Source organism: Natator depressus, chromosome 9, assembly GCF_965152275.1.
Source record: "Natator depressus isolate rNatDep1 chromosome 9, rNatDep2.hap1, whole genome shotgun sequence".
Taxonomy (NCBI): Eukaryota; Metazoa; Chordata; order Testudines; family Cheloniidae; genus Natator; species Natator depressus.
Window position 1 is genome coordinate 46688791 of NC_134242.1, and position 15004 is coordinate 46703794.

The 15004-nt window shown below is 41.1% G+C and overlaps 1 protein-coding gene across 8 annotated transcripts in view; it reads left to right on the top strand.

Annotated features, from left to right (window-relative positions):
- The window catches only part of LIMS2 (LIM zinc finger domain containing 2), a 78044-nt gene that overhangs the window by 13362 nt on the left and 49678 nt on the right, over positions 1-15004 (top strand). For 6 of the 8 annotated variants that reach the window (XM_074964033.1, XM_074964034.1, XM_074964032.1 and 3 more), the window contains 3 exons: positions 11657-11816; positions 14455-14521; positions 14846-14966. In XM_074964033.1, the coding sequence (XP_074820134.1) occupies positions 11657-11816; positions 14455-14521; positions 14846-14966 (348 nt within the window). Of the gene's footprint in view, positions 1-3228; positions 3601-9127; positions 9289-11656; positions 11817-14454; positions 14522-14845; positions 14967-15004 lie in introns of those variants that run through there. The other 2 variants (XM_074964037.1, XM_074964036.1) reach the window with 2 other exon arrangements.

Below are 15004 nucleotides of genomic sequence, written 5' to 3' on the forward strand. Positions count from 1 at the left end.
TGAGTTATGCTATTCATATAACTCAAATTGTGTAGCTTAGATCGACTTTTCCCTTTAGTGTAGATAAGGCCTAGGAGCTTGATCTCTGAAGCTCCGTACAGACATAACTGCAGTGATGTTGGTGGATAGGAAAAAACACCATACATAGCAAGTGTTGGGGCTGATACCTCATTAGGTTGAAGGGGGTGAAGTATGTTTACCATTTGTAAGTAAGGTTTATAATTGAGGAACTTTGATTTCATTGACTTGTTTTGGATGCCCAGATAGCAGCAGTGGCCAAGAGTGCTCCCTCCCTCAAAAGACTTTGTTTGACAATGAGATTGAGCCCCATATACTTTACAATGCAGAATTCACTATAAGTATCTATAATTTTGTCAATGCTAGACTAGATTACTGCAGTGCTTTCTGTATGTGATTATCCTTGTGCACTATTCTTCCTGAATAGTCTTCAATGTGAATGTTTGCTGACTGAGTGGTAGCTCACACAGGGGTCATATTATACCTATGACATATAGTCTGTACTAGTTTCCAGTTGCCTTCCAGGTGCAATTCACAATGCTGTTTTTGATCTCTAAAGCTATTTATGGTTTAAGACTTTACTTCCTCTTATCAGTGGGGTACTCAAGAGCAGTGGTTCTCAACCAGGGTACACTGAGGTCTTCCAAGGAGTACATAAAATAATCTAGATATTTGTCTAGTTTTACAACAGGCTACATAAAAAGCACTAGCAAAGTCAGTACAAACTAAACTAAAATTTCATACAGTGGTTTGTTTATACTGCTCTATATACTATACACTGAAATGTAAATACAATATTTATATTCCAGTTCATTTATTTTATAATTATATGGTAAAAACAAGAAAGTAAGCAATCTTTCAGTACAAGTGTGCTGTGACAGTTTTGTATTTTTATATCTGATTTTGTAAGATAGTAGTTTTTAAGTTAGGTGAAACTTGGGGTATGGAAGACAAATCAGACTCCTGAAAGTGATACAGTAGTCTGGAAAGGTTGAGAACCAATGTTCTAGATTATAATTAAGGCTATGTTTTAGTCACAGGTATTTTTAGTAAAAGTCATGGACAGGTCACGGGCAGTAAAGAAAAATTCACAACCCGTGACCTGTCCATGAGTTTTACTAGAGACTCCTAACTAAAACTTGGGGTGGGGGGGGAGGCGTGGGTGCACTGGAGGGGCGGTCTGGGGGCACCACGGGTGCTGGGGGGGGTGGCCTGGGGGCACCGTTGGTGCTGGAGGGGGGTAGGTGGCCCAGGGCCCCCGCTGCTGCTGGGGGTTGGGGGGAGGGTTGGCGGGGCTGGCAGGCTCCCTACCCAGCTCCAAACAACATGTCCCTGCAGCTCCTAGGGGAGGGGTGGCCAGGGGCGCTCCACGCGCTGCTCCCACCACAAGTGCTGGCTCCGCAGAACTGCAGCCAATGGGAGCTGCGGGGGCGACGCCTGTGGGCACAGGCAGCACGCTGAGCCCCCTGGCCCCTCTGCCTAGGAGCTGCAGGGACATGCCGGCCACTTCTGGGGAGCCCCCCAAAGGTAAGTGCCGTCCCGCACCCCAACCCCTTGCCCCAGCCCTGAGCTCCCTCCCACACACCCAAACTGCTGCTGTGGCTACTGCAGAAGTCATGGAGGTCACAGAAAATCACGGATTCCATGACAGACATGCAGCCTTAATTATAATCTGTGGGGGAAATTGCTTTCTGGGCTGTAAATGGCTTTGTTTTTAAGTCTACAGTTTGCTTGCTGAGAATTCTTTTTTGAAGGATACTTTGTGTGGTTTCCTTCCCCAAAATATAAAAAGCCCCAATATTTAGTGCTCCTTCAGGCAAATGATGACAATCCCAAGGCTGTGTTGATATCAGTTGATGGTGAATGACAGGCATATTTGGGCATGACTTTTAAAAATATATGTTATAGAATCTACTAAACTAACATAGCTATGGTCATTTTAGGTCCTTTCAAAAGATTTGAGTGGGGAGAGGGAATGTATGTGTGTTGGAGGAATTAGTATTTACCAAATGGAAACAGGAAAAACAAGAATTTTAAACATAAAGAGGGTATTTTAGTTATACGTAGTGAAGATGAGAAATATAATCTGTTAAATGTATTTAAGAAGACTGAAAAGGCACTTCCTTGGTTTAAGGGGAATACTGTAAATTAAAGCCGTTTCAGAAAATTCACCAAGCATGTTGCTGTGTTGAGAAAGGGGTGGAAGAGGAACACGGAGTACCTGCTATATGTGCCTAGGATACTCCTGTGTGAAATCCAAGACACATCCATAGCTGCAATGTGTCTTAAACAGCTGTGTGTGGTGGCAGTTCTCCTTTGGGATAACCATGCAGATATTGTGTTCCCTGTAGCTTGCTGAAATGTGTAAAGGAGGCGTTGAACCTTTATTTTTGCTTTATTGATCTCTGGCCCCCTCACATAACTAACAACTGTAGCAGCCAGACAAAGGGATAACCAGAGACCCTGGACTCCCTTGTTAATTTGTCATGTTATGGCTGTGAACTGCACTGAACACCTTGCTTCATTTTTATCCATCTGAGTGTGGATGAGAGGTGATGGAGTGACAGACTGAACATGGATCACTGGTTAAGGGGAAGGAATAAGAATATGTGTGCAGTTCCATTTGGGTGTTAGGCCAGAAGGGAGGGGAGAGAGCCAGGTATGCTAAAAGAAGCACAGTCAACTTGAAACCTAGTAGTGTTTTAAAAATACAAAAAAAGAGAGTTTAAATTTGTTTGTTCTCTCCAGTTGCTGTGTGAAACTCCTACTCAAGCAAAAGAGGAAACTAACTATGCTGGGGGAAAATAAAACTACACATACAGGGCTGTCAAATGTGTGTGTAGTATACATGTTGAACAAAGAAATATTTACTCTCAATTCCAGTAATCTTAAATGTTACTGTGATGTTATTGACATGAACTGTGACCGTATAGATCATTTTTGCAACCAGGATCCTTTGGTTGCACCAGATCTTGTACAGAGGAGGTCAAGTGGGGTTTCTATGGAAAGGTTGTAGTTTGCTGGTTATGATTATGCAGTCTGTATGTGTTTATCAGTTTTGTATTTGAAGTTATGAATATTGGCTATGTACTTGTATCTCAATGTGTTTGATTCTAAGTAGCCTCAATGAAGCATTTGGTCAGCTTCTTAAGAAAGGACTATTCTCAGTAAGTGCCCAGTCAAGAAACACTTAACTGACAATGGACTTTGGGAGATGCCAATCCACATCTGAGCTTCCCTGGGAACGTTCAAACTAACATGTAAACAGTGGCATGGGCCTGCAAAAAGCTGAATCATTCATGAACATGTGACTTGCCCAGGTGGCTACAAACTCCATCTTATTGCTATGATTTTGCACAGAAGAACAAAGGGATTGCTGCTAACAAGAGAGAGAATATAAAAGGCCCTGGAAGCTAGTCCATTTTGTCTTCAGCTGGCTCAAGAGATGGCCTTTTCATCCCCAAGAGATGCCTGAAAAAAACTGGAACAAGGGACAGTAACTACAGGGATGTGAGTGATTGCTGGACCCAGACTAGGAAGGAGTCCAGGCTGTGAAAGAAGCTTACTGGAACATCTCTGGGGGTGAGATTTCATCTGTAATCAGTTTCTTACTGTATTAGGCTTAGACTTGTGTGTTTTGTTTTATTTTGCTTGGTAACTTACTTTGTTCTGTCTGTTATTTCTTGGAACCACTTAAATCCTACTTTTTATATTTAATAAAATCACTTTTGCTTATTAATTAACCCAGAGTAAGTAATTAATACCTGGGGGAGCAAACAGCTGTGCATAACTCTCTATCAGTGTTATAAAGGGTGGATAGTTTGAGTTTACCCTGTATAAACTTTATACAGAGTAAAATGGATTCATTTGGGGTTTGGATCCCATTGGTAGCTGGGGGTCTGGGTGCTGGAGACAGGAGCACTTCTTAAGCTGTTTTCAGTTAAGTCTGCAGCTTTGGGGCGCATGGTTCAGACCCTGGGTCTGTGTTGCAGCAGACTGGCATGTCTGGCTCAACAAGGCAGGGTTCTGGAGGCCCAAACTGGCAGAGAAAATGGGCTCCAAGGTAGGCTCAGCACATCAGGTGACAGTCCCAAGAGGGTCTCTGTGATTGAACCTGTCACAGTTACTTGTTACAAAAATTGCACAAGCTGGTAGTGTACCTTTCAAAGAAAGAGTACCTTTTGTTGGTTACCACGTTGGCTTCATTTCAGATAAAAATCACTTTGGACAATAAGGATTTGGGGGAAAATGTTAAGGGGAGTTGGGAGATTTTTAGTAGTGAGATATTTCCTCTTATTTTCTTTGTGTTGTTCTGTTAATGTGAGTCATAGTCTAGGAGTATCCCAGTACAAATTTCTGTGTCCTTGTCTACACTAAGGAATTCCATAAAAAAATCTTCCCTATCAGTGCTACCACTGATTCAGATGAGCCAGTGGGAATTTTAGTGAAGAAAAGATGGCTTCCTACTTTTCTGACTTTTTATTGCCTTACAACTTTAACTGACATGGTGGTGTAACTATGGAACCTTCCAGAGCCTTGTCTACCCAATGGCTCCCACTGGTGGAGCAGAACCTATGGGGAATTTTTTTTTGTAAAATTCTGTAATGTATGGATGGTGCCTCTCTCTCCAGATTCTTGTAGCATCCATCACTCTGGTATCTTAGCATCTCTTTCTCACACTCTTTTTTCAACACTTGTTGAATATTCAGCCCATCAGCAAGTTAAAACTCTTCAGACAAGTGCAGAGAGGGTGAAGATTAACCTTCTTTACCACTGAAGCAAATGCGTCCACCTAGTGGTGGGAAATGACTGATGTGAAGCAAAATGTTTTGTCCCATGACAATACATCAGGACTCTTGTTGCCCCCCCCAAACCTCTAGTCATTATTTCAAAACTCAGTTTCTGCCATGTGCTGTTTTGTGACAGAAATCCTTCTTGGATTTGCAGCTGAGCCATGTCTCTTATGTACCCTAGTACCATGAGAGTGATGCTATAATAACACTCATTCCATTGCTGGAGTTTTCAAAAGTAGGGGAATAAAACTGGTAGTCTTATCAGAAATGTTGCAACTGATCTTTCACTAGCCTTATACTCCTTGGTTTTGCATCCATATTCTGCATACTGTCTCCCACTAATCCATTCATTTGAGATTGTCCTTTGTACTTTCTTTGCAGTGCCAGCTATTTACCTTGCTCCCTTTCTCGACTCAGGGTCACCAACTCTGCATCATTGCTGAGGTTTTTGGTGGAGATGTTTGAAAAGAGGAAGGAGCAGCAGAAAAGTCTCGCAACTGTTGGGTTTTTTTTTTAACAGTCTTCTCATAGTGTGAAGTCCCAGACACTTCTTCTGGAGGGAGAGAAGCCCAATTTGCTGACTCTCTAAAATATTGCTAAATCTGATAGTGATTTAGCTTGTATGTCACCTGGAGCTACTGCCTGTAATTTTCACTTCACATAAAATATGTTCAGAAGGTTTTACTAGAGTTTAGAGCAGTGCTAGTGTCCAGTAGGACATGCTTCTAGAAAGTTTGAGTATTAGTGTATTTATCTGAGAAAACTACTCGTCATTGGCATGGTACATAACATTCTCCCATGAAATGTCGTCTTCATTTTAAAAACTGAGTCAGTAAAGGTTACAACGCAAACTGGTGAAAGACTGGAAAATTCACTGCTGAGGTGCTGCTCTGCTCTCTCATTGTCCTGCCATGTTCGGTCACGGTGCTGGAAGTTCAGGATGTTTTGTCATTTACTTTGTTTTAATAGTCTTTCCTGTCTTTGTGTTACAAGCTTATTATTTAAACAGTGGGGACATCTGTGTTTGATATCTGAGTACAACACAGTAAATTATTGAATTGCTTGGAATAAATGTAGCTTTTCTTGTTTGAGGGTAAACTCGGTGAAAAAGAGTTGTATTTTAGCATCTTGTGGCTGTTATGAGATTGCTTTAAAGTTAAAAGTGAGACTAAATCCTTTTTTTTTTTTTTCCTTTGAGATCAAAGGAATAAATGTGTTAAGTAAAACTGAAAGAAGTGTCAGGAGTGAAGAACTAAAGAGAGTATAGAACTCAACCCATGGTTATGCAAGATCCATTGTTATTAAGCCCTCTCTATCTTACAGATACAAATCAGGGAACCCATTTATGATACAATTGTCCTCTGACCTGGTTGCAACACAGCTGTGATGTATAATGTACACAGGAGCTTATGTTCCCTACAGATTTTCGCTGTGTTGTAACTGAGGCAGGGAACAATCATGTTATCCATAGGCACCCCTCATTGTAAGTGTAGTGTAGGTGGGGCCTCAATAGCTAAGAAAGTTCACCAATCGTCTGCAAATTCATTGTCTCCCAGAGGGGTGGAGTGGGGCAGGGAAGAGAAGAGGAGTAGGCTTTAGACTGTATGTGCTTGACCAGCTGAGCTCTTCTCTGCATTAGGAAAATTATTCTTGGACTGCAGGATGGCTCTAGGAACTGATCTCTAGATTTCCATCTGCCATGTTACTCATTCATTTATTCCCTGGCACGACTGCCCAAAATGGAACAGAGGTCCTTAATATTTGGAATCGGCTGAAAGTTTTTCTGTAACATGTGGAACTTAAACATAGTTTAGCATTCTTTAAAACCGATAACTTTTCAGATGATCTCTGTAGGGAATAAGAAAAGGAGTACTAGTGGCACCTTAGAGACTAACAAATTTATTTGAGCATAAGCTTTCGTGAGCTATAGCTCACTTCATCGGATGCATTCAGTGGAAAATACAGATACATCCTGTTCTCTGTGTATATAAATCTCCCCACTGTATTTTCCACTGAATGCATCTGATGAAGTGAGCTGTAGCTCACGAAAGCTTATGCTCAAATAAATTTGTTAGTCTCTAAGGTGCCACAAGTACTCCTTTTCTTTTTGCGGATACAGACTAACACAGCTGCTACTCTGAAATCTGTAGGGAATATTTGTTTAACCTTATGTAAAACTATGTATAGTTCTTTGTACTTTTTGTAGTAGTTTTATTTTCCTGGTTACATACTTTTGTTTTTGTTTTTTGCCTCTCATTGGCACAGGGATTATCCTTTTTCTCTCTCTCTGCAGGGATTTTAAGGATTTTTACATCTTCACCCCTTACATTTTCTCTACTTTGTCTCCCTCCCAGTTCTGAGACCTGTATCATATCTAGGCTTGGAAGGATTTGATTTTTATTGGTAAATATCAGTAAATGTAAATTTCAGTGTACACACAAATGAACAAAAAAGTCCATCAATAATAATAAAAATTTACCAATAGATAAAGTAAAAATGCTACATGAGAATTTAGTAGAATTTGATTCAAGGATATTTACTGTGTATAGTTTCCCATGTGATGTTAATAATTTGTGTTTTAATAGTTACAAAGCTTTAACTTTTTGAATCTGAGCATCTACTGTAATTTAAATAACTATTGACCCCTCCCCACAATTTCCCATAACTGTGAAAATTTAAATTGATAAAAATTGAAAAAAGGACTTAAACCCCATAATTTTGCACAGTGGTGAACATTTAAATCAATAAAAATATTTAAAAATAAACATTGACATTATCTTTTGAAATTATAATGTCAAACCTAATCATAGGCAATGTCCTAGCCAGCTAGGACTGGAAGAGAGACTTCCATTAGTATTGGTTCTAGATGGCTGGAGGAGTTGCATTGGAAAGATGCAAGATATTTCTTCTCTTTTCTTCCCTCTGGGGTGTGTGCGCATGCGTAGAATACACTGGCTTTATGGTACTCCCACCCTATGAGTAAGAGTTTGGGACTAACAACTGAGCATAGACTCCCTGCATGGCAGCACTACCAATAGGCCACTGGGCTGGACATACGGTATATTTGTGTGGTATATATTTTGGTGTGTATGTAGTATGTAATTTTGTATACAGACATTTACTTACTTTTCCCCCCCTAGATTACTAGGTCCTATTGTGTTTAATCTTTAAGGAACAGATCAGTTGTATATTTGCACCTCTTGGGCCAGTATGATGACATCTGCACAGTCCTCCTGCTTATAATTTTCAAGGAAATCTTGTTTGCAGTTGCCAGTTTCTTTAAACTTAAGTACTTTTATCAGTTAACTTTTTTTTCTCTTCCAAATCCCAGAAGTGTTTACCAGCTAAACTAGGTAATATAGTCTAATCACCCTCTTTGCTGCTCCTCACAATCTAATGCAGTAACAGAGATGTTGGGACATTGGAATGGTCTTATAGGGTTCGGGGTTTGATGGTATCTACAGTTGCTCTTTTGCAGTAAGAGTCATGGGTGTTGTGTGTATAAAAATAAATCCCATAACTTTTGACATTTTCTCATTTTTGTGGGTGGGTGAGCTGAATGAATTTCTTTGACAGCTGTAAGTTAAATCCTGAGAGCTGCATTTCAAGCTTGCATTTCAGGCTATACAAAGAGGTTGGGGACAATAATATGGCCACACAAAAGAACAGATCATTTGACTCTCAGTGGGAGCTCTAATTTCCTACAGCAGTGTTTCCCAAACTTGGGACGCTGCTTGTTCAGGGAAAGCCCCTGGCGCGCCGGGCTGGTTTGTTTATCTGCTGCATCTGCAGGTTCAGCTGATTGCGGCTCCCACTGGCCGCGGTTCGCCGCTCCAGGCCAATGGGAGCTGCGGGAAGCCGCAGCCGGTAAGTCCCTTGGCCCGCACCACTTCCCGCAGCCCCCATTGGCCGGGCACGGAGAACCGTGGCCAGTGGGAGCCACAGTCGGCCGAACCTGCGGACGCGGCAGGTAAACAAACCGGCCTGGCCCGCCATGGGCTTTTCCTGAACAAGCAGCGTCCCAAGTTTGGGAAACACTATCCTACAGGGTTATAAGGCTTTTTTACTGAAGGCAGTTCGTACTTCTACAGTCCTCAAACCTACTTGCCTGAATAAGGGCCTTTACAATCCTGCTTTCATGAATGACGGGGTTCAAAGATTAAACCCTAAATTTCCATGATCTTTTTTTTTTTTTGCCAACACTCCCATGTGACTTTTTTTTTCTAAAACCTCTCGTGACAAATAGTTCTTAGTAGGAATTATCCCTCTAGACCTGGCCAAATCATCTGCATTTTACTCATTGCAGGAATACGACTGTGCATATTGCAAGCTGAGGGCTCAGAACACAGTTGTCTAATGCCAGCCAGTTCCATTCTTGCAGTATTGGGGCAATAGGACCCAGTATAATGTCAGTGGAAGGTGGTGGGGAGCCATGCTCTTTCTGAGAGAGCAACTAGAATACATTTAAAACGGAAATGTAAGTAGCAGATTTTTTTAATAACTTAGTCTGTAACCAAGAAAAACCAGAAACATGCTTCGTTGTGCTTAGTGTTGGGCACATAGGGAGTATCATATCATACGTGGATCTCTGACAGTCATAAATAGGGTGACCAGATGTTCCAATTTTATAGAGACAGTCCCGATATTTGGAGCTTTGTCTTATATAGCCACCTATTGCTCCCCACACTCTGTCCTGATTTTTCATACTTGCTATCTGGTCACCGTAGTCATAAAGCTTAGAGTGTTAGCCGTGTTGGTCCCAGGATATTAGAGAGACAAGGTGGGTGAGGTAAAGTAATATCTTTTATTGGGCCAACTTCTGTTGGTAAAAGAGAGAACTTTTGAGCTACACAGACCTCTTCTTGAGATTTGATATTATCTCACCCACCTTATCTCTCTAGTCATAGAAGCTGTCATTTCCCCCAACCCCTCTAGTCTCTTTCCATAATACAGAAGATGAATGAGAGGAGCGGTAATTAAAGCTTTACACTTAGAATACTCTCTGCCTTTTTTATTGTTTATCTTCCTCCTTGCTGTTCCCTTCCCTCCCCCCTCCCCATGTAGTCTAGAAAGATTAAGCCTTTGAACCCAGGGACCAAGTGGTTTTTTTATTTTTTCCAGGTTGATTTGAGTGTTCAGTGGTGGAATTATTGTATAAAATCCTGCCATTATGAACCTTCCTGGCCTGTGATTTAGCTGAAGCAAAGCTGTGATTGGAAACAGAATTGATCAGATCCCAAGGATGGCCTCTGGGTTTTGCTACAAACACTGACATTGACTGTTCCTGTGCAGCCCCAGCAGAGCTCAGGCAAATGTCTGGCGTTTCTGTAAACCATGAGTTGTGGGCCACAAGGTTACAGGATTTCCTGTCTATTCATAATTTTGGTGAGATTCTAAGTGTAAAGGCCCATTTGTACTGCAGGGAGGAAAGAAAATCCATTTTAATGTCTGTAAATTAGTACTATTGATTCTAATCTAATCATTGGGCCTGGTTCTCCTTTGGCTTATACCTGTGCAAAATGGATGTAAAGTGTTTCCACCAGTGAGAGTGGGGAATTCTAGTTTGATACATTTTACAACCATTTTATATTCACTTTGCAGGACTGTAAATGACTATACAAGACGCAAGGCATTGGAGAATCAGGCTTCTGTCTTCCATGTCTGGTTTTTCTGCTGGCACCTCTGACTGGTCAGAGGAAAGAGAAGCTGCCACTACTAGAGTACACTTATTGATTTCTTGTTTTCAATAAATATTTGCAGAAAACAAGATGACCCAGAATATTGTTAACAAAAGAAATCTAGCTGTCTACTGCAGCACAGAGATTGACCCCTGGCTTTAGGGAAAGATAGAACAGCCACCACTGTGGTCTTTACTTCATGCTATGCATAAAATAAAAGACGAACTAGCATTACAAACAAAGTGAAAGAAAAGGAAGAAGAAATGTATGCAGGCCATATGCAAGTGTTGATTAAACCTTTTATACCACCCCCTCAAGTATTCTGTATATACAACATATGCTACAGGAAGGCTATTTTATAAATATTTGAGTGTCTTAAAAATATTAATTGGGTTTGGTTTTCATATGCATCAACCTGTAATGCTACCATTACTCCAATCATGCAGAGCTCAGAGGGAACAACAAAAACATCTAAAAAAATATAAAATAGCTTTACCATACCTAAAAATGTTACCATTCTAAATTCAGATACTCTGTGGATACTCGAGATTTTAAAAGAAAACTGATCCCATTTGGAAACTGGGAATCTTCCCCATTTTTTGAAGTTGCCATTCCTAACCCTGCAGGGACATGAGAGATAGGACTTTAAAGCTATGACATTTTAATACATAGAACACCTGGCCTCATGCTTTCCCATCCTAGGTCTCAGGCAAGTGTGATGTTTGTTGAAAGGGGGTGGGGCAGTTATGCATATGAGGAGAAGAGGAGAAAACATTTCTCTGCAGGGGTTTTAATTTATTTTGTGTTTTAATGGAGGATGTCTGGAATAAGTAGGTAAGAGGGGGATTTGTGAACAAAGGGCAGGCAAGGTGGTCAAAGGTGTAAGATAAATGAATCCATCATATAGTTCTGCAAATTACTGTGTGGCTGTCGCCTCCACCTGTGTCGGATGTAAACAAATATCGGATGTTGATTCTGAATAACTTGCTGATTCCGTTCCCCTGCATGCTGCATTATTTTCATCGTACTTATTCGTGCAAAAAGGGATGAAAAACAAGAAGAAACTCCCTGATGGTGACACTAATGTTACTTATGTGATTTATGCATATTCATTTGATAGCTGTGACATTGCCCATGTTCTGACACTGACCTTTATTTCCTTCTCAGTAATATGTCTGATGCCCTCGCAAATGCAGTGTGTGAGCGCTGCCAGGCTCGCTTTGATCCCTCGGAGAGGATCGTGAATAGCAATGGGGAGCTCTATCATGAGAACTGCTTTGTCTGTGCTCAGTGTTTCCGACAGTTCCCAGATGGACTCTTCTATGAGGTGAGATTACTGCCTATGTGAAGCTATAGAAAGTTTCTTGACTTCCCCTTTTAAAAACCTGATCCTGGGAGATGCTGAGTATCTGTGGCTCTCAGTGAACTCTGTGAAAACTGAGAGCACTCAACATCTGACAGGATAAAGCTTCAAGTGTCATTCTTTGCCTGCTATCAGTGTTTCTGTCTGCCTTTTCCTTCCCAGTGTAACTAGCCCTCTCAGAGGGCTGAGTCAGACATTACTGCTAAATCTGAAGCAGCAGGGGCCTCTGTCACCGGTGTGAGGGGACTGAGGGGCTACCTTGTCAGGTCAAGGTGAAATGCTCATGGTCCAGTGCCACATGACATGAGAGTGTGAGATGTTGTGTGCTGACTGGGAGATCAGTGGAGATAACTGTAATTCCCTGCAGATATGAGATCATAGAACTGGAAGGGACCTAGAGAGGTCATCTAGTCCAGTCCCCTGCACTCAAGGCAGGACTAAGTATTATCTAGACCATCCCTGACAGGTGTTTGTCCAACCAGCTCTTAAAAATCCCCAATGATGGAGATTCCACAACCTCCCTAGGCAATTTATTCCAGTGCTTAACCACTCTGAAGGAAGTTTTTCCTAATGTCCAACCTAAACCGCCCTTGCTGCAATTGAAGCCCATTGCTTCTTGTCCTATCCTCAGAGGTTAAGAAGAACAGTTTTTCTCCCTCCTCCTTGCAACAAACTTTTATGTACTTGAAAACTGTTATGTCCCCCCTCAGTCTTCTCTTCTCCAGACTAAACAAACCCAATTTGTTCAATCTTCTCTTCTTCTATTTCGTGACCCTGGCTGATGTGAGCATACAGGAACTTTTTCTTTAAAACTATAGCAGGAAGCCAGGCAGGAGGGTCTGAGATAGGAAGAAGCATTGTAGCTGTAGGATATTACCATTTTCCTTATTTTAATATAGCTGCTTGTTCAGGTTGAGAGAAAAGTGACGCTGTGATCTTTACCATTGCCATGTGACGGCTAAGATACATTTCAGGTTCCCACATCCTCATGTTGTCAGGAAATCACTGTCAATTATTCCTTCAGTTCTTCACAAACACTTGTTACTCATTCCTCTTCCACATTCTTCCCCTGGCTCTTTCCTCCAAGTTGGTGGGGCAGATGATGTGGGAGATTGTCCGCAGAATCTTATCTTTCCAGTGAGGGGCTCAGTCAGATTGCTTCACGGGTCTCCATATTAGCTCAGATGGGCCCTGTGCTGTCAGCAGTCCCCTCAGCCTTTTCCCTCCCCGTAGGCTTCTGTGTCTCTTAACCTTGAAATGATCATACTCTAAACTAGCCTTAAATTTAAATGTACTGCTGTCTTCCTCCTTGGGATATCTGTCTGGCCAGTTGACCAGTAATGGGGAGACTTTGTGGGGATGCGAATTTCAGTTCCCTAATCTTGTTGTTTTTCATTTCTTTTGATCCTAAGCTTTATCATCATTGACTTGACTGACAAATCCAGAGTTGTGTTAGAAAGTCATTTTCCCCTCATCCTGGTTAAACATAAATTAAGCAAAATTAGGATGCAGTGGAACAGAAAAATACATATTTCGAAAATAAAACTAAATTAAAAACCATACATGCAGAAGTTGGGAAATTCATAACACAAGATTCCTATATCCATGTTAACTTGACCACATTGCATGCACATCCTGTTTATTTAAAAAGCACGTTTTATAAAGTCTAAATTTTTGGCCACATTTGACCTGAAAGCATCCTTTTAGGGCCCAGTTTTCAGATGGATCTCAGTTTCACACACATTAAAATTGTCCCTGTGTTTTGTTCATATAAAGTTGTAGGCATAAATACTAGCATAGAGCTGGATAAGTACCTAACTTGCAAGCACAAATTAGGACAGGTACTTAAATACCTAAATGGTAGAATAAAAGCTGGGGCTTAATGTTTCTGTCAGAATCTTCACTTCTGAATTCCTGATTTTTGTGTGTTTAGTTTCTCACCCCTAATACTGCACTAACTTAATTTTCTGTATTTAATTTCACGGTTTCTTTCTTTCTTTCTTTAAAGAAAAGTGGGGGATGGGAGAAGGGGAGAAAAGAAAAAAAAAGTGCTCAGCACTGCATATGGAAATAGGGCATGAGTGGGTTCTTGGGTCTTCGGAAAATTTGGCACAAAGCTTCTCAAATTGGGTAACCAAAATTAGTGAACTTGTCTGTAAAATTTTCTACAGCACATGTACAAACGTAATTTGAAAACTATCTAATTTTTAAAATGCTAAGCTCTTTTTCATTTTCTATGTGGAAAACAATCATGTAAAATTTGAGCTCTTTTGAGGTATGAAAACCCAGAAGAAAATGACAAGAAAAGCTAATTACAGGAACAGTGGAGTTTTGTGTGGGTTTTGGTTTTCCCCTGCATCTTTGCCCACATTAATTTGGCTCCATTGTCCAAGAAAATTCTCCATAGGATTGAGAAAAAGTATGGAAAGTGAAAGATTTTTTTCAAGGCAATGACAAGCAACTGAAGAATGGGTTGGAAATGGAAACACTTGCTCAACCTTTACAAGTTTGCCACTGCAAACTCTAATAATAGAGTCTGAAATTTTACAGTGAACAGTTTTGTGATTCACTAAGGATTTTCTCTCCTTTGTTTTGTTAACAGTTTGAGGGTCGAAAGTATTGTGAGCATGATTTCCAGATGCTGTTTGCACCCTGCTGTGGGCAATGCGGTAAGATCTCCATGTGCAAAACTATTTAGTCTCTTCTCTTCCCTGAGTAGAAGTCATGGGGCAAAGGATCACTGGGGATGAAAATTTTAACCCTGGGGTCATACTAAGCATCAGGCTCTCTGGACAGGAACAGAGAATTACTCTGACAGTGGTTAGGAATGAAGGTGTGCTTCTGGTACTCTTTTGGGAGGAAGTGGTATTTTCAGCAAGTCAGAATATACTGAGCCTTGTGGCATTGAAAAGGAATGGTGGTGGATGTGCGGGAGAGATTTTTGCTGAAATTTGGTTCTGTTTGCATCTAAGAGTTGTGTTTTTCTTTCCAAGGTGAGTTCATCATTGGACGTGTGATCAAGGCAATGAATAATAATTGGCACCCAGAATGCTTCCGTTGTGAGCTCTGTGATGTGGCACTTGCCGACCTAGGCTTCGTAAAAAATGCTGGCAGGTAAGAGAGAGCAGAGCCACAGGGGCTTTGCCCGGTAT